The sequence below is a fragment of the Haliaeetus leucocephalus genome, unplaced genomic scaffold (assembly GCF_000737465.1).
Source record: "Haliaeetus leucocephalus isolate CR32 unplaced genomic scaffold, Haliaeetus_leucocephalus-4.0 Scaffold284, whole genome shotgun sequence".
NCBI classification, from domain to species: domain Eukaryota; kingdom Metazoa; phylum Chordata; class Aves; order Accipitriformes; family Accipitridae; genus Haliaeetus; species Haliaeetus leucocephalus.
In genome coordinates, this window is record NW_010972720.1 from 7,061,719 (window position 1) to 7,078,119 (window position 16,401).

A 16,401-nucleotide genomic window follows, 5' to 3' on the forward strand; every position below is an offset into this window, starting at 1 on the left:
CTAACCGAAGGCATCAGTGTGTTATCAACATTCTTCTCATGCTGAATCCAAGCCATAACACTATACCAGCTACTAGAAAGAAAATCAACTCTGTCCCAGCCAAAACAATGACAGTGTGTATGTATGTCATACAGACAATGTTTGTGCTTAAACATCATGGTATTACACTTGCCTTTTCCACAGCAGTATGGCCCTGGGATCTTTTTCTGTAGTCTTATCAATATCAATTGTTTCATTTCCTGCATTTACATAGCGAGTTATTGCTGCTTTGCATTTGTCTTTATCAAACTGCACCCCGTGGGCTCAACTACAAATTCAGTAAGCATATTTTCTGTTCTGTTGCCCAAGTGCTTAATGAAAATACGGAATGATGCCTACTATGAAAAAATAAATAAAATATAATTTCATTAAAATAACGAAGGGCCAAGAAGCCTGTTGACCAGAGGAAGACAGTGAGCAGACTGGAATTTGCTTTAGACTGTGTCCCTGGAGAAAACTCTTCATCATCTGAATTTGTGTGCTTGTGTGGTAACATGGGTAATGATTTGTGGTTTTCTTGTGTGGCATTTCTTGTCATTATGGTGTGGCTTTTTGTTCCCTGCCCTTGGTCACAGCTTAGCCTAACATTAGCAAAAGCTTTCAAAGCTGGGGACTCATCAAGCTGTGGAAGTCGGTAAACAGGGGAGTCTACGTGGACGTTTACAGTGCACTTCAGTGCTGTGGGGTGTTTTCTTTTGTTTTTCTGGTTATTAGGAGAGAAGCAGCATCTCGAGCAGTGCTAGAGAAAATGCCAAGTGTGACACAGGAAGTGAAGGGTACAGGATATATGTGTTCAAATATGCAACACTGTGGAGTTATTCATTTATAGACTACTATGCAGTGCCACGCCTGGAGAAGACTCAGGGACTGGAACCCAAAGTTAATGATGGGCTTTAGAACAGGATTTGGAGGGCATGAGGAAGGAGTAAGACAAACTGATGTACAGCTGAGACACTAGGATACTCTCTGTATAGCAGGGTTCAAATGACAGGCAAGGGGTGACTGAAAGATTATGACCATAAGAATAAGGCCAAGAAAGACACCAAAATAATGCAAGAGAAATAGAGCCATGGAGCAGGTTTTCCAGACTAGATGATGGCGGGGGGCAGGGGGGAAGCAGTGTTAGATGATGGGATGATAAGGAAGAAAGGAAGGCAAAGGAAGAGATGACAGATTTCTTTGAAAACCAGGGCTGAAGAAAGAAAACTTGTCTGTGCACCATTCTGACCGTTCCTGAGCCAGAGACTGGGGCATTGCACCAGCCTCAGTGGGGGTCAGGTCTACCTCACTGTAGCTTTGCTCTAAGCATAGGCAGGTAGGAGAAAATCCAGGAAAGCAAAGGGATGTGCTGGCTGCCACAAGTAATGGTAGGTAGGTGGTTTAGTCCTAATCCAGAAGCAGATCTTCATGATACTGAGAAAAAACCTGCTCTTCATTCTTCAATAAATGGTACTGCCAAAACCAAGGTGGTTCAATAAAGTCTTCTGTAAGTCTATTCTAACTCTGCTCCCTTTGGTACCCTGAGCTAGGGTATCCTTAGGCTCGTGTCACCATATTATGTTTTTCCCTGGGGCTGGTACTCGTTAATGGTGCTTGTATTTGCAGTGGCCAGTTCCTCTTCCACTGCGTATTGGGAGGACCAACTTGCTAGTGCCTGATCCTACTGAGTAGCTTCAGCTGTGCAAGGCACTGCCTGCTCTCCAGGGGAGCCAGCTACCTGCTTCTCCCTGTGCAGTAACCAGATTCTCCCCATTTCTTCCTAGCTGCTTGTGTTGCAAACAGCTCCAGCCGGCCAGCTCCCCATCCCGCATGTCCTTCATGGGTGTTGTGTCAGAGGAGGCTTTGCAGTCACAAACACCTCTGAGTGCAGTCTCCTCCTTACAGCTCTCACCCGCTTCCTAGCAGTCAGTATGTGGCTCCCCCATCGCCTGCTTTCCCTTGCCCAGCTAGTGTTGCCAGGGCAATAGAGGCAGTGGACCCTGCAAGTCTGGGCAGATCCACCCAACACCGAGGTGCTTACTGGGGCAAGGCTGCAGGCAGAAAATCTAGCAGTGGTGGTGACTCCAGCAGTACTGAGCGTTCCCATCGCTCTGGTCTGGTGGGAAGGGCAATCCCTTTTCAAAATCCCTGGTGAGGCTCCTGTTTGCCAGATCCTGCCAGCAGCAGAGTTGGTGGCTCTAGTGCCTGTTCTTGAGAGGGCGGGCTGTGCTCCTTCCCCAGAGGGTGGCAGTAGCTAAATCCATTCTGGAGGAGGGATGGGGAACCACAGTGCATACCCATGTTGTGTCTCTCTTCCTAGGAAGAAACGGAAGAGGATAGTGATCTGTCGGACTACGGAGAGGAGGTGGATGGGAAAAGGGACTCTCTTGCTGAACCATGTTTCATGCTGATTGGAGAGATTTTTGAGCTGCGAGGAAGTAAGCTGTAAACGTGCTTATCTGCTAGTGGAATCTGTTGGCCAAGAAATCTGGGGCACTTTGTAATTCAGATTTTTCTGCTGTTTCAATAAGTGGAAATGTTCTTGCAATCTAGGTATTTGTTTGGAACAGAGCTCTTCTTCAGTAGTTTATGACTTTGGTGCTTTCATTCAGAAGTGAAACTCCAATATAACATTGCAGTAAAAATGTAACTGGTAAGGGAGAGCTTTTGCATTCAGTGTTCTTAAGTTTTTCATTTAAAAAAAAAAAATCTGAAAAAACCAGAAAAGTACAAAAGCATGTTTTCTGTAAATAGCCTGCATGTTAGAATGTATGAATTATGAGGAAGGAAAGATGGCTTTATGAAAGAACATGTCATTGACAAAGCTACATAATTTTAGCGTCCATTTTAAGTGTGTTATGTATGCATTGTAGTTCTACAATTTGTACAGTGGAAAAGATGCTAGAATTGTGGCATCTTTCAGTACCAGACTTTTTTTTTTCCCCTCCTTTACGTAACTGGATGGTGGTAATAAGGAAAACTACTTTTGTTTCTATTTGAATATGCAGCCACACGACCTATGAAATTATTTGCAGGGTAACTACTACAAAATGCAGCACCTTCCAAAAATGGCAGATGTATCTTCCAAATACAGACTTTCTTGTGCTGATGGTGAACAGCGTGAAAGAAAGATTAACCAGTAGTTACTAGGAAGCACTCACATTTGTTTCCTTTATTTGTAATGAAAAGCTAACTGCTTGGTTTGAGTGAAAATGTTTTCAGAATTTTAATGATGCTGCTGTGTGTACCACATTGTTCTAGTACGTATGAAAAGAGTGTGAATTTTGAGGGGTTTTCTTTTTTCTAGTAGAAAAAGGGGTTTGGGTAGTTGTATGGCTCAGTAAACTTGAAATATTCTTAAACATAAAAGTTCACAGTATAAACTACAGATACGTTTACGTAATCTGCAAGACTTAAAAACCATATAGCAAACAGCACAGGGAAAGCAGTCAAGAACAATGAGACCCATGTACAATTAGTGAAATCTTATAAAGGATTATAACAGATATGTTTACTGTAGGGGTGGGTTGGGGTTTTTTTGCAGGGTGGGGGGAAGGTTTTGGACATAATCATGGGTTCCCTAGTGTTATTAACATCTTGATCTTTATTTTCTGTCATTTTTCATTGTTCTAGTGTTCAAGTGGGTCAGAAAAACATTAATTGCACTAGTACAAGTCACTTTTGGAAGAACTATCAACAAGTAAGTAGCTGTTACTTTAACTGAACCTGCATTGTTGCTCTATGAAAAAAAGGCAGAGAGCAGAATTGTCAAAAAAAACCCCCAACCCTGGACATTCTGTTGTATGTGATAATCTGCATTTGTTTTCCACAGCTCAGTTACAAATATGTTGTGTTGATTAGAGAAGACACAGATCTGTGAATTATCTTTTTCCTTATTTTTTTTCTCCTACACAGGACTTTGCTTTTGGAAGAACACAGTATTTCATGGGATTTCATTGTATACATCTATGTATACATATATGTGTATATATATGTGTGCATATATATATACACACACACGCATATATACATACATATATGTATAAAATGAGTTCCTGTCCTGTTTTTCTGAACGGCCTGGCTCTGAATGGGTCTTATTAGTTTGTGCTTTATCTTAGTCTCATGAAGATTTTTGCCAGATCTGAAGCTAGGTTTCCGTTTTCAGTAATTTCTTTCAAATCAAATGCATATTTCTCTAAAGTGACTGAAGTAATGTTTGTGCATGATGAGAACCATTAATTTATAACATGAAACCTGTATGCATGTAACAGTGATGTGTTTTCAGAAAGGTGTTTTTCTGTATCATTTGAAGACATGTCTGCCAAGTGAGGCCTGGACTATGCTATGAAGGAAGCATGTGTGTCTGTACACACCTTTCATGTGGAAAGCTGTATCACTGGTCAGAAAAATTTTGGCAAAGTTTTCCTTTTCTTGTCAGATACAAAGGCCTACAGTAAAACTCGATTCAATAGAGCAGATGATTGATACAAACACATTTCCCATGACTCTTCAATCAGTACTGGTGCTCTTGCTCATGATGATGTTTTTCTTGTGAAAGTCTGTGAATCTGTGATTTCTGTAGCACATTCACTTAGACAAAGGGCCACTGAGAATCTGATGAAATGCATTATTTTGCTTTGGCTTAGCAGTGGGACTATTACTCAGGTAAGTGTCACAGCCCAGAAATCTACCAGCAGAATAGGCTGTTCCTTTGTCCAGTCAGTGACTAAATTTGCACATGCCAGCATGGCTTTTAAAACCTCCCATGTGTGTTATGTAGCGGTAAATTGGACAAGAAGTGATGGCAAGTCACGCAGTTGACTCCCAGTGAACTGAGGGTATCTGACGGTATCCATTCACTGAGTTTTAAATTGATCGGTTCATTTGTTCACACGCTGCTAATAACTGGCATGAAAGACACCTGAGAGAGGATAGAGAGAGAGTGTGTGTGCATAAGCATAGCATGCATGCAGAGTTGCTGTATAGCTTTTTACGTGTTGGTTGAATTTTTACATTTATTGATTCTAAGGGTTTTGGCTGTACTGTGGCACAGTTGGGCAGTACTGCCTGGAGCCTGCTGTCTACCTCAGACTCCTGGTGCTGAAGGCTACAGTGAGTGCCTGCAGCCACAGGAGGCTGCCGTCTCCATTTGTAATCCCTTCACTAATGTGCTGTTGGTATCTGTGGGGGGACTTACTGCGCTTTTATCAAAACTTCATCTGTTTTTATCCCACCAGGCACATCTGTGCATGCAACCAGTTTGGAATCACTACTATTATTTAGCTGATTTTTATGTCTTTACCCAGTGGAGCCTTTGTACTGCCCATCCTTGAAATATATACACATTTCGGTGTAGTACTTGTAATTTGTAATATGTGTTTGCAGACTACATTGAAATGTAGCCTTCTCCACATCTCGCATATCTGGGGTGACCTAGATCCTAGAGTACCCAGAGCTGAATACAACTTGCTGTGATGTTGGTGAAATCACCTCAGATAAATTGGGATAATTACATGAAAACGAGCATCGCTTCCACTACTTCAAGGAGTAAAAAGAATAAATCTGCATAAAATGTGAAAGACCAGCTCTGATGTGCTCCCTTCTATGCTTCTTTACAGGCAGATCCGTGACACTGTACACTGGATGTTCAGTGAACCAATGCTTGTTTACTACATTGGTGTGTTTCGAGATGCTTTTTGGCCAAATGGGAAATTAGCACCACCACCGAGAGCCAAGAGTGACGAACAAAAGCAAGAGACAAAACAGAGAGCACAGCAAAAACTACTTGAAAACATTCCAGGTGAGATCACTTTCATTCTGCTTAATCATGGATTTAATAGCTAGTGAGGAAACTGGTTAATCGAGTAGTGTTCTGCTGCATTTTAGATTTTTCCTGTAGAGTTGTAAATTGTGGTTATTTGCACAAATAACTTTGGCCTTATTCTTTGCCTCTCCTGTCAGTCTGGTAAAGGGCACGGATTCAGGTATTATTTGTGGATGCAAAATCCAGTATCACTGTACTTCTGTATGTCATAATTCATCACAGAACCTCAGTTAAGTCGACTCTCTCTGCTGGTTCTCTGTGAGCAAATGCCAGCTGGTTCTGCTACCTGGCACTACTCAGAAAACAGGGAGAGTGGCACCACCCCGATTACTTCTTTCTCTTATATTTCAAAATCGAAGAGGGAGGTCTACCCATGCTGTCAGTGTTGTGTGTTGCTGTCTGTTTCTGGTAAGAGGTTTCAGGGCACTGAATGTTAGAGGGACCTGCAGCCTGGACAGAAGCATCCTAGATTGGGTGGGATTTCCAGCACTTTCCTTTGCCTGCCCTTACCTCCCAAGCCCAGGCAGCTTCCTCTTCAGCTTGCACGTTTCTGGGGCACCATTCTGAGATGCTCCATCCCGTCCCATTCACAGGACAGGGAGTCCAGTTACATAATTCTGAATCTTCAGAGCTCACATAAACCCAAAGGCACCTATCTGGGAAGAACCAAAATCATTCCATTTAGCCTTTGGAAATGTGCTTAAACATAGCATGAATGCCTTTTATCTCCCCTCCATCTGAATGAAATGTACTTTAATGAGCTATTTTACGGCTTCACGGAGATATCTCACACCCCCTTGCATTAGGTTGTTTAATCAACTTTTACTGCCAAAATAGCAGCAGGTATGCACGCAAAATATTTGTCATTTGATGTGTAAACAATCCTCTGTTTACTCCCTTTGTTACATGCTCGCCTACTTACCTAGAATAGCCTTCCATAGTTGATTTGTGGTTTTGTTTGTTTCTGAGTTTGGAGAGATATGTCAGGACATAGCCGAATGCACTTTAAATTAACGATGAAGCATTGGATCACTATTTATTCTCTAATTTAATCCAAAATGTAAATAATTGGCTTAGAGTTATCTGCTTACTTGTGGGAAGTATTTTCTATGAAGATTGAGAGGCAATTAAAGTGCTCAATCTGTTTTAACTGTTGCAGGAGTTCTGTGTGGCTGAAGGTGGATTTAAGTGAATGATTTAATAATGTATGACATTAGACTTGACTCTGCGAGGTGAACTACCTAAAAGGCATACTATATATCATGTTAAAACACTAAAAATGTTGTCATTGAGATGTATACACTATTATTAACTTGAGAATAAGGGTATCTTTTCAACCTGTGACCTAAGTTACCTCTGTGTTTAAAAGGCTGCAAGGACCGTGTACCTTGCAGCCAAGGGCCGTGAAGTGCAGTGGTTTGGTTTCCCCTCCTTTATGGGCAGCAGTGTTAGCTGGAGGTTTTGCCTAGCGTGAGTGAAACAACATAAGCTGAAGTAACGTTTGTTGCAGATACTCTGCAGAGTCTTGTTGGACAACAAAATGCCCGTCATGGTGTAGTGAAAGTGTTCAATGCCTTGCAAGAAAGGAAGGCTAACAAGCATCTACTCTATGTGAGTAACCACAAAAGTAGCCTTTTAACTTCATAATCCTGTTAATTGCTGAGCTCTGCTCACTCAGTATTAAAGACTGGGGGTGGGGTGGGGGGGTGCTTTTGCAGAGATGCATGTTGGACTACTGTTCCGTGTGCCACTAACTTTTTTTGTTATTAAAGTAAGTTGGAAAAAATGTACTTGGTTCCATCACTTGACTAATTTTGAATAACAAAGCTGTTTGAAAACAGTATTGCTTTTTGTCTAAAAGAGATCCTCTACCACATCCAACTTGCCTGACTTCATAAGGTGCAAACTGATTTCTTCGTGGAGCTGAGAAAAACAAACATACCTTGGAGAATCCTAGGAAAGGAGAGCTCCAGGACTGGCTCACAGTTAGGACCTGACAGCCCTCCAGAAGTCCCTATCCTCTACTGTTGGTTGGGACTGGTCGGAGTATGCAGCTGGATCCAAGTACAATAGCTTTGCCCTCAGTCAGTCTCTTCTGGCTTGTTTCCTGCAGCAGCCAGGCACATAACGCAGCCTCGGCACAAGAGCGGAGGCAGCCCGCTCGGGAGGTGCCTGCCCTGGCGCTTGCTCATGCGGCTACCGTGGCTCCCACAGAACAGCACCAGTTTATACAGGGTGGGAAACACCTGAAAGCAGCTGCCTGTGGCACTTGCCTTCTTGCAGCCTTAAGGCATTTCCCGTGTTATCTGTAGGGTGCGTGCTGACTTCAGGATGAAAGAAAAGTAGTTGCGTGAATGATGAGGAGAATGACTCTACACGCTTCTGTTACCTGTGATGCTCTAAGCATGACAGAAAGGAAGAAGAAGTTCTCATTTGGCACCTGCGCTCATCTTGACTCTTTTCTGTTTTTCAGGTTTTGCTGGAACTGCTGCTAACTGAACTGTGTCCTGAGCTGAGAGCTCATTTGGAGCAGCTTAATGCCGCTTAGGTTTGAATCTGCACAATTGGACCACTAGAGAAATGTCTATGTCCAATAATAGACATGAAACTTATTTTCCTCTTTTCCATAGAGGGCTGAGGACTATGATTATTTTTAGCGTTTTTCTTTCCTCTTGAGTTTTTTGTGAAGTAAACAGACTTGAAAAGATCTGATGCTGTAGTAGGGTAGACAAAACAATGCTGTATAGTTGCCAATTTTTATTTAAATTGTTCTATTTGACTACTCTTCTGTTTCAAATGTAGATTGAAAAATAAATGTTCATATAAGCTGAAAGAAACCAGAAAATATTTTAAACATTTATGAAAAGAAATTTTGCTTATAGTGGTAAACTAATGAATGTTGTACAGTTCTAATCTCCTCACTGAGGATTTGAGCATTCCTTTTTTCTTGTGTATTGAAAAAGCCTTGTCGTGCAATACTACATGTAAAGCTATTGTGAAAATTTTATCAGTTTATTTTTACCAAAGATTTCCCGTAGTTTGAAGCATTTGTAAGCAATAAATAACACAACTGGATTGCAGTACTTGATAATGAGGCTGTACTGACAACTAATGAATGAGTTTGACAGCACTAGTTTCGTAAGGAATATTTACGTTACTCTGAAGTCTGTGTCGAAAATATGTATTATAAACTGGTATGTCCTAACAGAATGCCTGTGTTAAATGTTAGTTCAGAGATTAGTGCTTATGAATTGCTTCTATGAATGATTAAGCAGACATTTAATTAAACCATTCTAATCACTTCCCTGATATTACTCAGGGCTGTTTTATTCAAATACCCCAATTTCAAACAACCTTAAGATCTTTCCCTTATTTTATACAAGGAAAGAAAACAATGTCTTCAGTGTTTTTTTTAATTTATGTAAAAATATGTAAATATGGTCTTAATGCACATCTAAATAATTAAACATCATCAAAAATCCCTAGGTGACACTCATTACTTTCTTTTAAATTCAGTACAGTTGTGCTCTTAGAAAAACTGCTTGCAGTTAAGACTGGCTATATTGTAAGGTACATAAAATCCCTACGCTATATTTAAATCAATGTTTTTACTAATGTCTAGCCTTCTGCTCCAACAGTTTCAAAAAAGTTTTCAAGTCACAGCACAGTCCTAAAGAGCAAGCCAAATTCTGCACATAGAAATTGTTACAAGTAAATAGGTATTTAGAAGTGTGCAAGCTTACCATAGCAATCAGTAAAATTTACTAGTGGTTAATCAAAGTATCTTTTGGTAAAAGATTCAGCATAACATTGCTCAGGCGTACACACTCCTAGCCAACAGGTTTTCAACTATTTCTGGTACAAACAGGGGCAGTGTAAATGCAGTATGAAGAATGATGGAGGAAAACAGGCCTCATGCAGAGGACACACACATTGAATGTTTCCATACGAATGGTTTTTTTTTTTCCATAGTTCTTTAAGTAGCATTTTCTAGTTTTAGAAGTTGACACGGTTTGAACTGCAAAGCTTAGTGTCATACAGACCAATTTCCAACTTTGAATCTCTGCAGTCTAAGAGTAAAATGTGTTAAGACACATAAGTAGATCTAGATGCATTAACCAAGCATGTGACAGAAAGTATACACACCACTAACAAAAGTAAGATTTAAAAATAGTCATGACTTGTGAATGGGTTTTATGTGAAAACGACAATTTTGGGGTCTAGCTTTTCAGAATATGAAAATTTAATGTTTAAATACTAAAAATGCAGAAAAGGAAACAACCATTTTTGTTTGGTTTTGGTTTGATTCATGTGCTGTATGACATGAAGAAAACACAGGACATCTGTCCCAGTAAAATGTCCTTAATAAACCTGAAGTCTTCAACACCATTTTTAAAAGTCTGCCTCATCTCAGTTAAAGGAAGAGTGTGAGCTTTCTGCTTTCTCTTTTTTTTTTTTTTTTAGATAAAAAAGAATCAGTATATTGCTTTAAATAATAATTTATAGAAAGCTGAAAAGCAAGCAGTAAGTGATGAACAGTCTACAATTGCTGGAGTTTAAAGATGGTTTATTGTAGGAAATATATGTATATACCAGTCACGGTTAAAGGAAGCACTAAATTCTCCCAAGATTAGCTGCCAGTTCAAGGTCAGAAGCAACGCCAGGATCCAGAAGGCAGGCCTTTGAAAACAAAGAATAGGGAGTTCTAGTTTATAGCTAAAATAAAATTGTGTATTGTCAATATAACATTAATAAGGTCTTTAAGTTTTGTTGACATTACCTGAGGTAATCAACTTGTTAAAATATTAAAGAGTTAATATATTCAGCTTTAAATCCCTGTTTCTGATGCCATGTGAGAAGAATGCAGTATTTAAAGTAAGCATACTTGACTATAGTGTTAGGCTTGGTTTTATTATTTTTTTTTATTCTGTTTGTTGGTATGGTATGCGCTGGTACCACACTCAGAAATAGACATCTGCTTACAGCCTAGATCAGTTACACTCACTTCCATCGTGTGTTTCAGTACCCTCTGGGATGCCTGTCTTCTCTTTCTCACCTCTTTCAAAACTGACTGGGTCTAAGAACAGTAGGCCAAAACCACAGCTAAGCAGTTAATTAAAAAAGCAAACATGACTTTAATTTTAAGGGGGTATAATTGTACAGTTAACATGAGACTTATTTTGCAGGTACAAAAGAAACTGAACACACCCACAACTCTTGTTCTAAAGTTACTGCGTCAGATAGCTTCCTTGTTTATTTTTTGTTCCTTCTCTTTTGTTGTTGATGCAGAGATGCATTGGCACCAGTCACTAGAAATGATCTCTCTCTATACACTAAGAAGCTAGTGACATTCCAGTCTCAGATGTACAGCTAGTGAACGATGAGTGAAAGTTGTCATTTTCTTTCAGTTGTGGTGGTTACACTAGACCTGATGGAAGACAGTGGGAAGGGCTGTACTCAGACAAAGCCATGCAGCAACTTAATCCTCATGGGCCTCTTCCATGCCTTAAGACTTACCTAGGACTACTGGCTACAGTGTTCTTAACACCCCAGCTTATATTCCTGTCCTGATCTCCTCCTCATCCTATCCTCTATAACACTTTGACAGCAGGAGAACAAAATGTTTAAAATGTCTGTATTCAGAGGTTCACTTGCTCTGCTAGGCTTCTTGTATCAGTGGCTTCCTTGAATAAGGAGCCACAAAAATTGTTATTTGATAATTTATCATTTACATTACTCTCCATTTATTTGGACTGAGGTCCAGCTTGGTGCAAAGTATTCTACTTGCGGAAACAAATGGTCTCTACATGCCCAGAAATCATCAGGTCTCTCTGACGCACAGATCCAATCTTGCTACACTCCCTACAGTTGGCATAATCATCTTGCCTTGACTGTACCTTTTGGTACCACTGATACTATTTAGTGGATTCATCTTCTAGAAGCTGTTATCGATCTTTTTCCTCAAGCAATAAATCTTACTTCAGAACTTTCAAAAAATGTGACCTGTTTTTTCCCTATGTATCAGTAGCAGTAGATCCTCAGCTATTGTCATGCTTGTTTTTATGTTTACATTTTTAGCAACCAGTTATGACTGATTTAAGTATTGTTAATGAGGACTGTGATTGTTAGAGAATCTAAAGTTAAGGAAAAGTTACGATTTTTCAGTTTGAGAGAATGACAGACAGAAAATTAATTGGGGATAAAATTATTCAAATTGTTTAGCTAATTTATCTTGCAAGGTACCAAGCTCTTTGCTGTGGTGATTATCACAGATTTTTTTGTTGTTGTTTGGCAGAACGCGTTGTTTGCTTAAGCAGGTGGACAGGTAGTATCCTTTCAGGACTATTTTCAGTAGCTTTCAATATACTTCTATTTTACTTTTATCATTTTCTTGCACAGATTTTTTTTTAAACATAAATAATGTTGGAGTCTTTAACCAGACAGCAAGTGTTAAAGACTCAAATCCAAGGTATCACACAATTTCGTGAGATATGAACTAGCCTGTAAGACTTCTCAACTTACCTTAGAATAGCATTTTTTAGCAGCGGCTTGATCTTGCTGCACACCTAGGCCAAGCTGGAGGCATCTAGCCAAGTAGAAAGCAGCCATAGCAACTCCCTTGGCTACATATCTAGGAAGACAGTCGGTTACCTTTGCTAACATATCGATGTCATCATTTTCTGTAATCCTGTTGTGGAATTTACAGCATTAGGTTACATAACGCTATTTCAAGCAATAATGTAAGTCAACCATTTATGACTTCGCAATGCCTCCTTTCCATTTACATCATTCATTATCCAAAATAAGCTGAAATTTACATGTATTCAGCAGCCTGATGAGAATTCTTCTATTCAGAATTTGAAGTTAGTCTTACTTGAATATTATGATATTAAATAGCAAACAAATATGTAACTTTTGCAGTCATTTTCACTATAGTTATACTAGTTATAAAAGGCAGTATATTTTATGCTAATTGTTCCTATTAAAATATTTCAGGGAAATTAATATATATGTGGAAGAAAGGCAAAGGTCTTAATTCATACAGTTGAGCAACCTCATCTAGTGGGAGATGTCCCTGCCCACAGCAGGTGGGTTGGAACTAGATGATCTTTAAAGGTTCAACCCAAACCATTCCATGATTCTATGATACTAAAATTCCAAGTTCTTACTAGGCTGTTGGCAAATCAAAGTAATCTGAAGATCTTTATTTTCAGCATGTTGTTTTTACTAAGAACCGTTTTAAGAATTGGAGGCTTATAGGTTATACTGTACATAACCACTTAATGTTTGTGTGTTTGTACATAATATAACAAACGGTGTAGTTGGTATGAACATAGAAGGACATTCCAAGTGAAACAAGCTAGACTAGCTATCAGTCTACTTAACAGTGCAAGAGAAAGACAAGCAGCATTTCACAGAGAAAACAATCCTTTTCAGCAATGAGTATAGCAGTGTTCATAGCTGAATGACTGAATTACCAGAGCTGCTGCTGTGTGGTGGTGCAGCTGCTGTAAGACGTTTATTGCTGGCCAGCAGTAGCAGCTTCATACCGCAAAAAGCATGAATGCTGTTGTGTGCAGCTTATATAAGTAGTCTGTCTGCATCTTATCTCCAGCAAATTAATAATTTGTTTGACACATTGAACTTTTAACATGTACTAGCCAGCTCTGGAGGTTTGTTACAGAAATGTGCTGTTTATCAGCTACAGAACTGGCACCAACATAGCTTTTCTCCTCCATGACTAGTTCAAGGTACAGAAACTTGACACAGATTGGCTATTTTGAATATCGCAGCCTATAACAGAAGTCGCTCTTTCTGCCATACGCAAACCACTCCAGCATGTGTGTAGGTGGAGCAGCAAGTCCTACGGTGACTGCCTGTGAATAGGCTGGTCCGTGCTACTGAGCCATGGCTCAGACCAGTACCTCTACACAAGCAGATAATCACCAGAAACCACTTGCCTGCAGATGCCTATTTTGTGGTCCAGGCTTAAAAATGCTGATGTAGTATGCATCCCCATAAGCAGCAACTGATGATAAGCTCAAGGGTAATGACTTGTCACTGTGTGCAGCAGCTACTCCTAGTTCCCAGACCGTGCTGCTTGGAGTACCTATTGCAGGATCCCACCCAATATCAATGCTTACCTTTCCTGTAAAGGACAGAGGAACTGGACCAAAGCACATTGAGCCACAGAGCAAGGAAAAGATGGGGTGGAAATCAGTGGGTAGAAATTACATTCAGATGGCAGAGGTGGAGAGCATTATACTACTATAATTATTATTATACTACAGAGTATTATACTACTTGTATAATACTTGTATTCTTTGCAGTATTAGAGGGGACGAGACGGAGATCATTAAGTGGTTTCAGAGCCATGCTCCTGTGGCGGACACCACAGAGAATGAGGCACCTTGGACCCTGATGACCCACAAAAGCAGGACCCTGCTTCAGCTCCCGCCCTCCAGCATTCCAGCCATAACCAGATAGGAAGCTTTAACAGCTGCGGACACCCACAAGCAAGGCCTGCAAGGAGGAACTACACCAGCAGCACACAGCGGATACCACAAAAAGAAACGACGGGTGCTCATAGTGGGTGACTCTCTGTTACGGGTCACTGAGGCGCCCATCTGCCGGACTGACAGGGAGTCACGAGGGGTGTGCTGCCTTCTGGGAGCAAAGGTCTGAGATGCTGCTGAGGGGGTACCTCAACTTGTCAAGAGCACAGGCTACTATCCATTGCTACTCCTTTACGTGGGCACGAATGACACTGCAAGCCGGAACCTGGGCAGAATCAAGGAAGACTACAAAGCCCTGGGGGTGCAAGTGAAAAGTATTGGTGCCCAAGTTCTTTTCTTCCATTTTACCGCTTAGAGGAAAGTGTGCAGCCAGAAATAGACATATAATGCAAATCAACTTCTGGCTTCATGGCCATTGTGAGGGTTTTGGCTTTTATGACAACAAGACATTCTTCGATGACAATAGCCTATTAGGGAGGGATGGGATCCACCTGTCTAGAAGAGGCAAGGGAATCTTTGACAGCAGGCTGGCCAGCTTGGTGAGGTGAGCCCTAAACTGAAGGACTTGAGGTCTGGGGTCCAAAGTGGCAACACTCACGCCATTGCAACCAACTGGGGAATGAGCCAGGCCAACCAGAGCTGCGACAAATATTCCTTAGCTGCCTCCCAGGATGAGAACCAGAAGACCAACTACCTCAAGTGTATGTATACCAATGTACACAGCCTGGGGAACAAACAGGAGGAACTGGAGCTCCGTACCCAGTCAGAAAGTTATGATATCACAGGAATAACTGAAACATGGTGGGACAACTCACATGACTGGAGGATTGTGATGGATGGCTATAGGCTGTTTTGTAAAGACAGGCAGGGAAGAAGAGGAGGAGGAGGAGTTGCCCTCTATGCTAAGGAGAACCTTGAATGTATAGAAGTCAGCGACAGTGATTGTGGAAGCCCTATCAAATGCCTCTGGGTCAGGATGAGAGGGGTTGTCTCCAATGGGGATCTTGCAGTAGGCATCTGCTACCGACCTCCAAACCAAGATGATAAGGCCAACGAAGCAATATTTGGGTCACTTAAGCAAGCTTTGGGTCAACAGAAGCAGGTTCTTGTGGGTGATTTCAACTACCCAGACATTTGTTAGAAGAACAATTGTAGGAGATGGCTTGTAACCCCCGAAACAAAGATTGAGGGAAGCATGAACAATTGCGAGAGATGAAACTTGGTAAAGATAAGGGGTGTGGGTGGGGCGGTCACCAAGAAAGCTGAAAAGGCAGAGGTTCTCAACACTTTCTTCATCTCTGTCTTTACCAGCACTCTTGGGCCCCAGGTTGATGCAAACACAGACCCACCGTCAGTGAAGGAAGCGTTAGTATGTGAACTATTAAAGGAGCTTGACCCCTACAAATCGATGGGCCCCAAAAATATCCACACAAGGGTGTTAAGAAAGCTGGCTGATGTCGTTGTGAGACCGCTCTCCATAATATTTGAGAAGTCATGAACATCAGGCAACATTCCAGAAGACTGGAAGAAGGCTAATGTCACCCCCCCACCTACAACAAGGGCTTAAAGGAGGATCCAGGAAATTACAGGCCCATCAGTCTTACTTCAGTCCCTGGGAAAGTTATGGAACGAATCCTCCTGGGGGCTATCACAAGTCAAATGAAGCATGTGTCTGGGAGAAGCCAGCATGGACTCACCAAGGGCAAATCATGCTTGACAAACCTGATCACCTTCTATGACAAAGTAACCTGCTCGGTTGATGTGGGGCGAGCGGTGGACATTGTCTACCTGGATTTCTCCAAGGCTTTCAGTACAGTTTCCCACAGCCTCCTCCTAGAGAAACTGATGGGTTACAGATTAGACAAGTGGTCTGTGCGGTGGGTGGGAAACTGGCTGACACGCCGCACCCAGGGGGTGCTGGTAAATAGCTCCTTTTCAAATTGGCAACCTGTCACAAGCTGGGTCGCCCAGGGACTGATATTGGGCCCAACACTGTTTAATATCTTTGTAAGTGATCTGGACTACGGGATCATGCCCTGATGA

General features: G+C 41.2%; 2 protein-coding genes across 5 annotated transcripts in view; one reads left to right on the plus strand and one right to left on the minus strand.

The window, feature by feature from the left end:
* The window catches only part of SNX25 (sorting nexin 25), a 79,089-nt gene extending 69,322 nt beyond the window's left edge, over positions 1–9,767 (plus strand). The window contains exons 15-20 of one of the 4 annotated variants that reach the window (XM_010570010.1): positions 2,339–2,456; positions 3,652–3,718; positions 5,637–5,818; positions 7,353–7,453; positions 8,316–9,683; positions 9,717–9,767. In XM_010570010.1, coding sequence (XP_010568312.1) covers positions 2,339–2,456; positions 3,652–3,718; positions 5,637–5,818; positions 7,353–7,453; positions 8,316–8,390 — 543 coding nt within the window. In that variant the 3' untranslated portion in view covers positions 8,391–9,683; positions 9,717–9,767. Of the gene's footprint in view, positions 1–421; positions 539–2,338; positions 2,457–3,651; positions 3,719–5,636; positions 5,819–7,352; positions 7,454–8,315; positions 9,684–9,716 lie in introns of those variants that run through there. The other 3 variants (XM_010570011.1, XM_010570012.1, XM_010570014.1) reach the window with 3 other exon arrangements.
* A 689-nt stretch (positions 9,768–10,456) lies between these two features.
* Positions 10,457–16,401, minus strand: part of LRP2BP (LRP2 binding protein) — a 14,091-nt gene continuing 8,146 nt past the window's right edge. Inside the window, exons 7-8 of the mRNA XM_010570065.1 lie at positions 12,365–12,530; positions 10,457–10,522 (exon numbers count right to left, since the gene is read on the minus strand). Of these exons, the coding sequence (XP_010568367.1) occupies positions 10,457–10,522; positions 12,365–12,530 (232 nt within the window). The remainder of the gene's footprint in view (positions 10,523–12,364; positions 12,531–16,401) is intronic.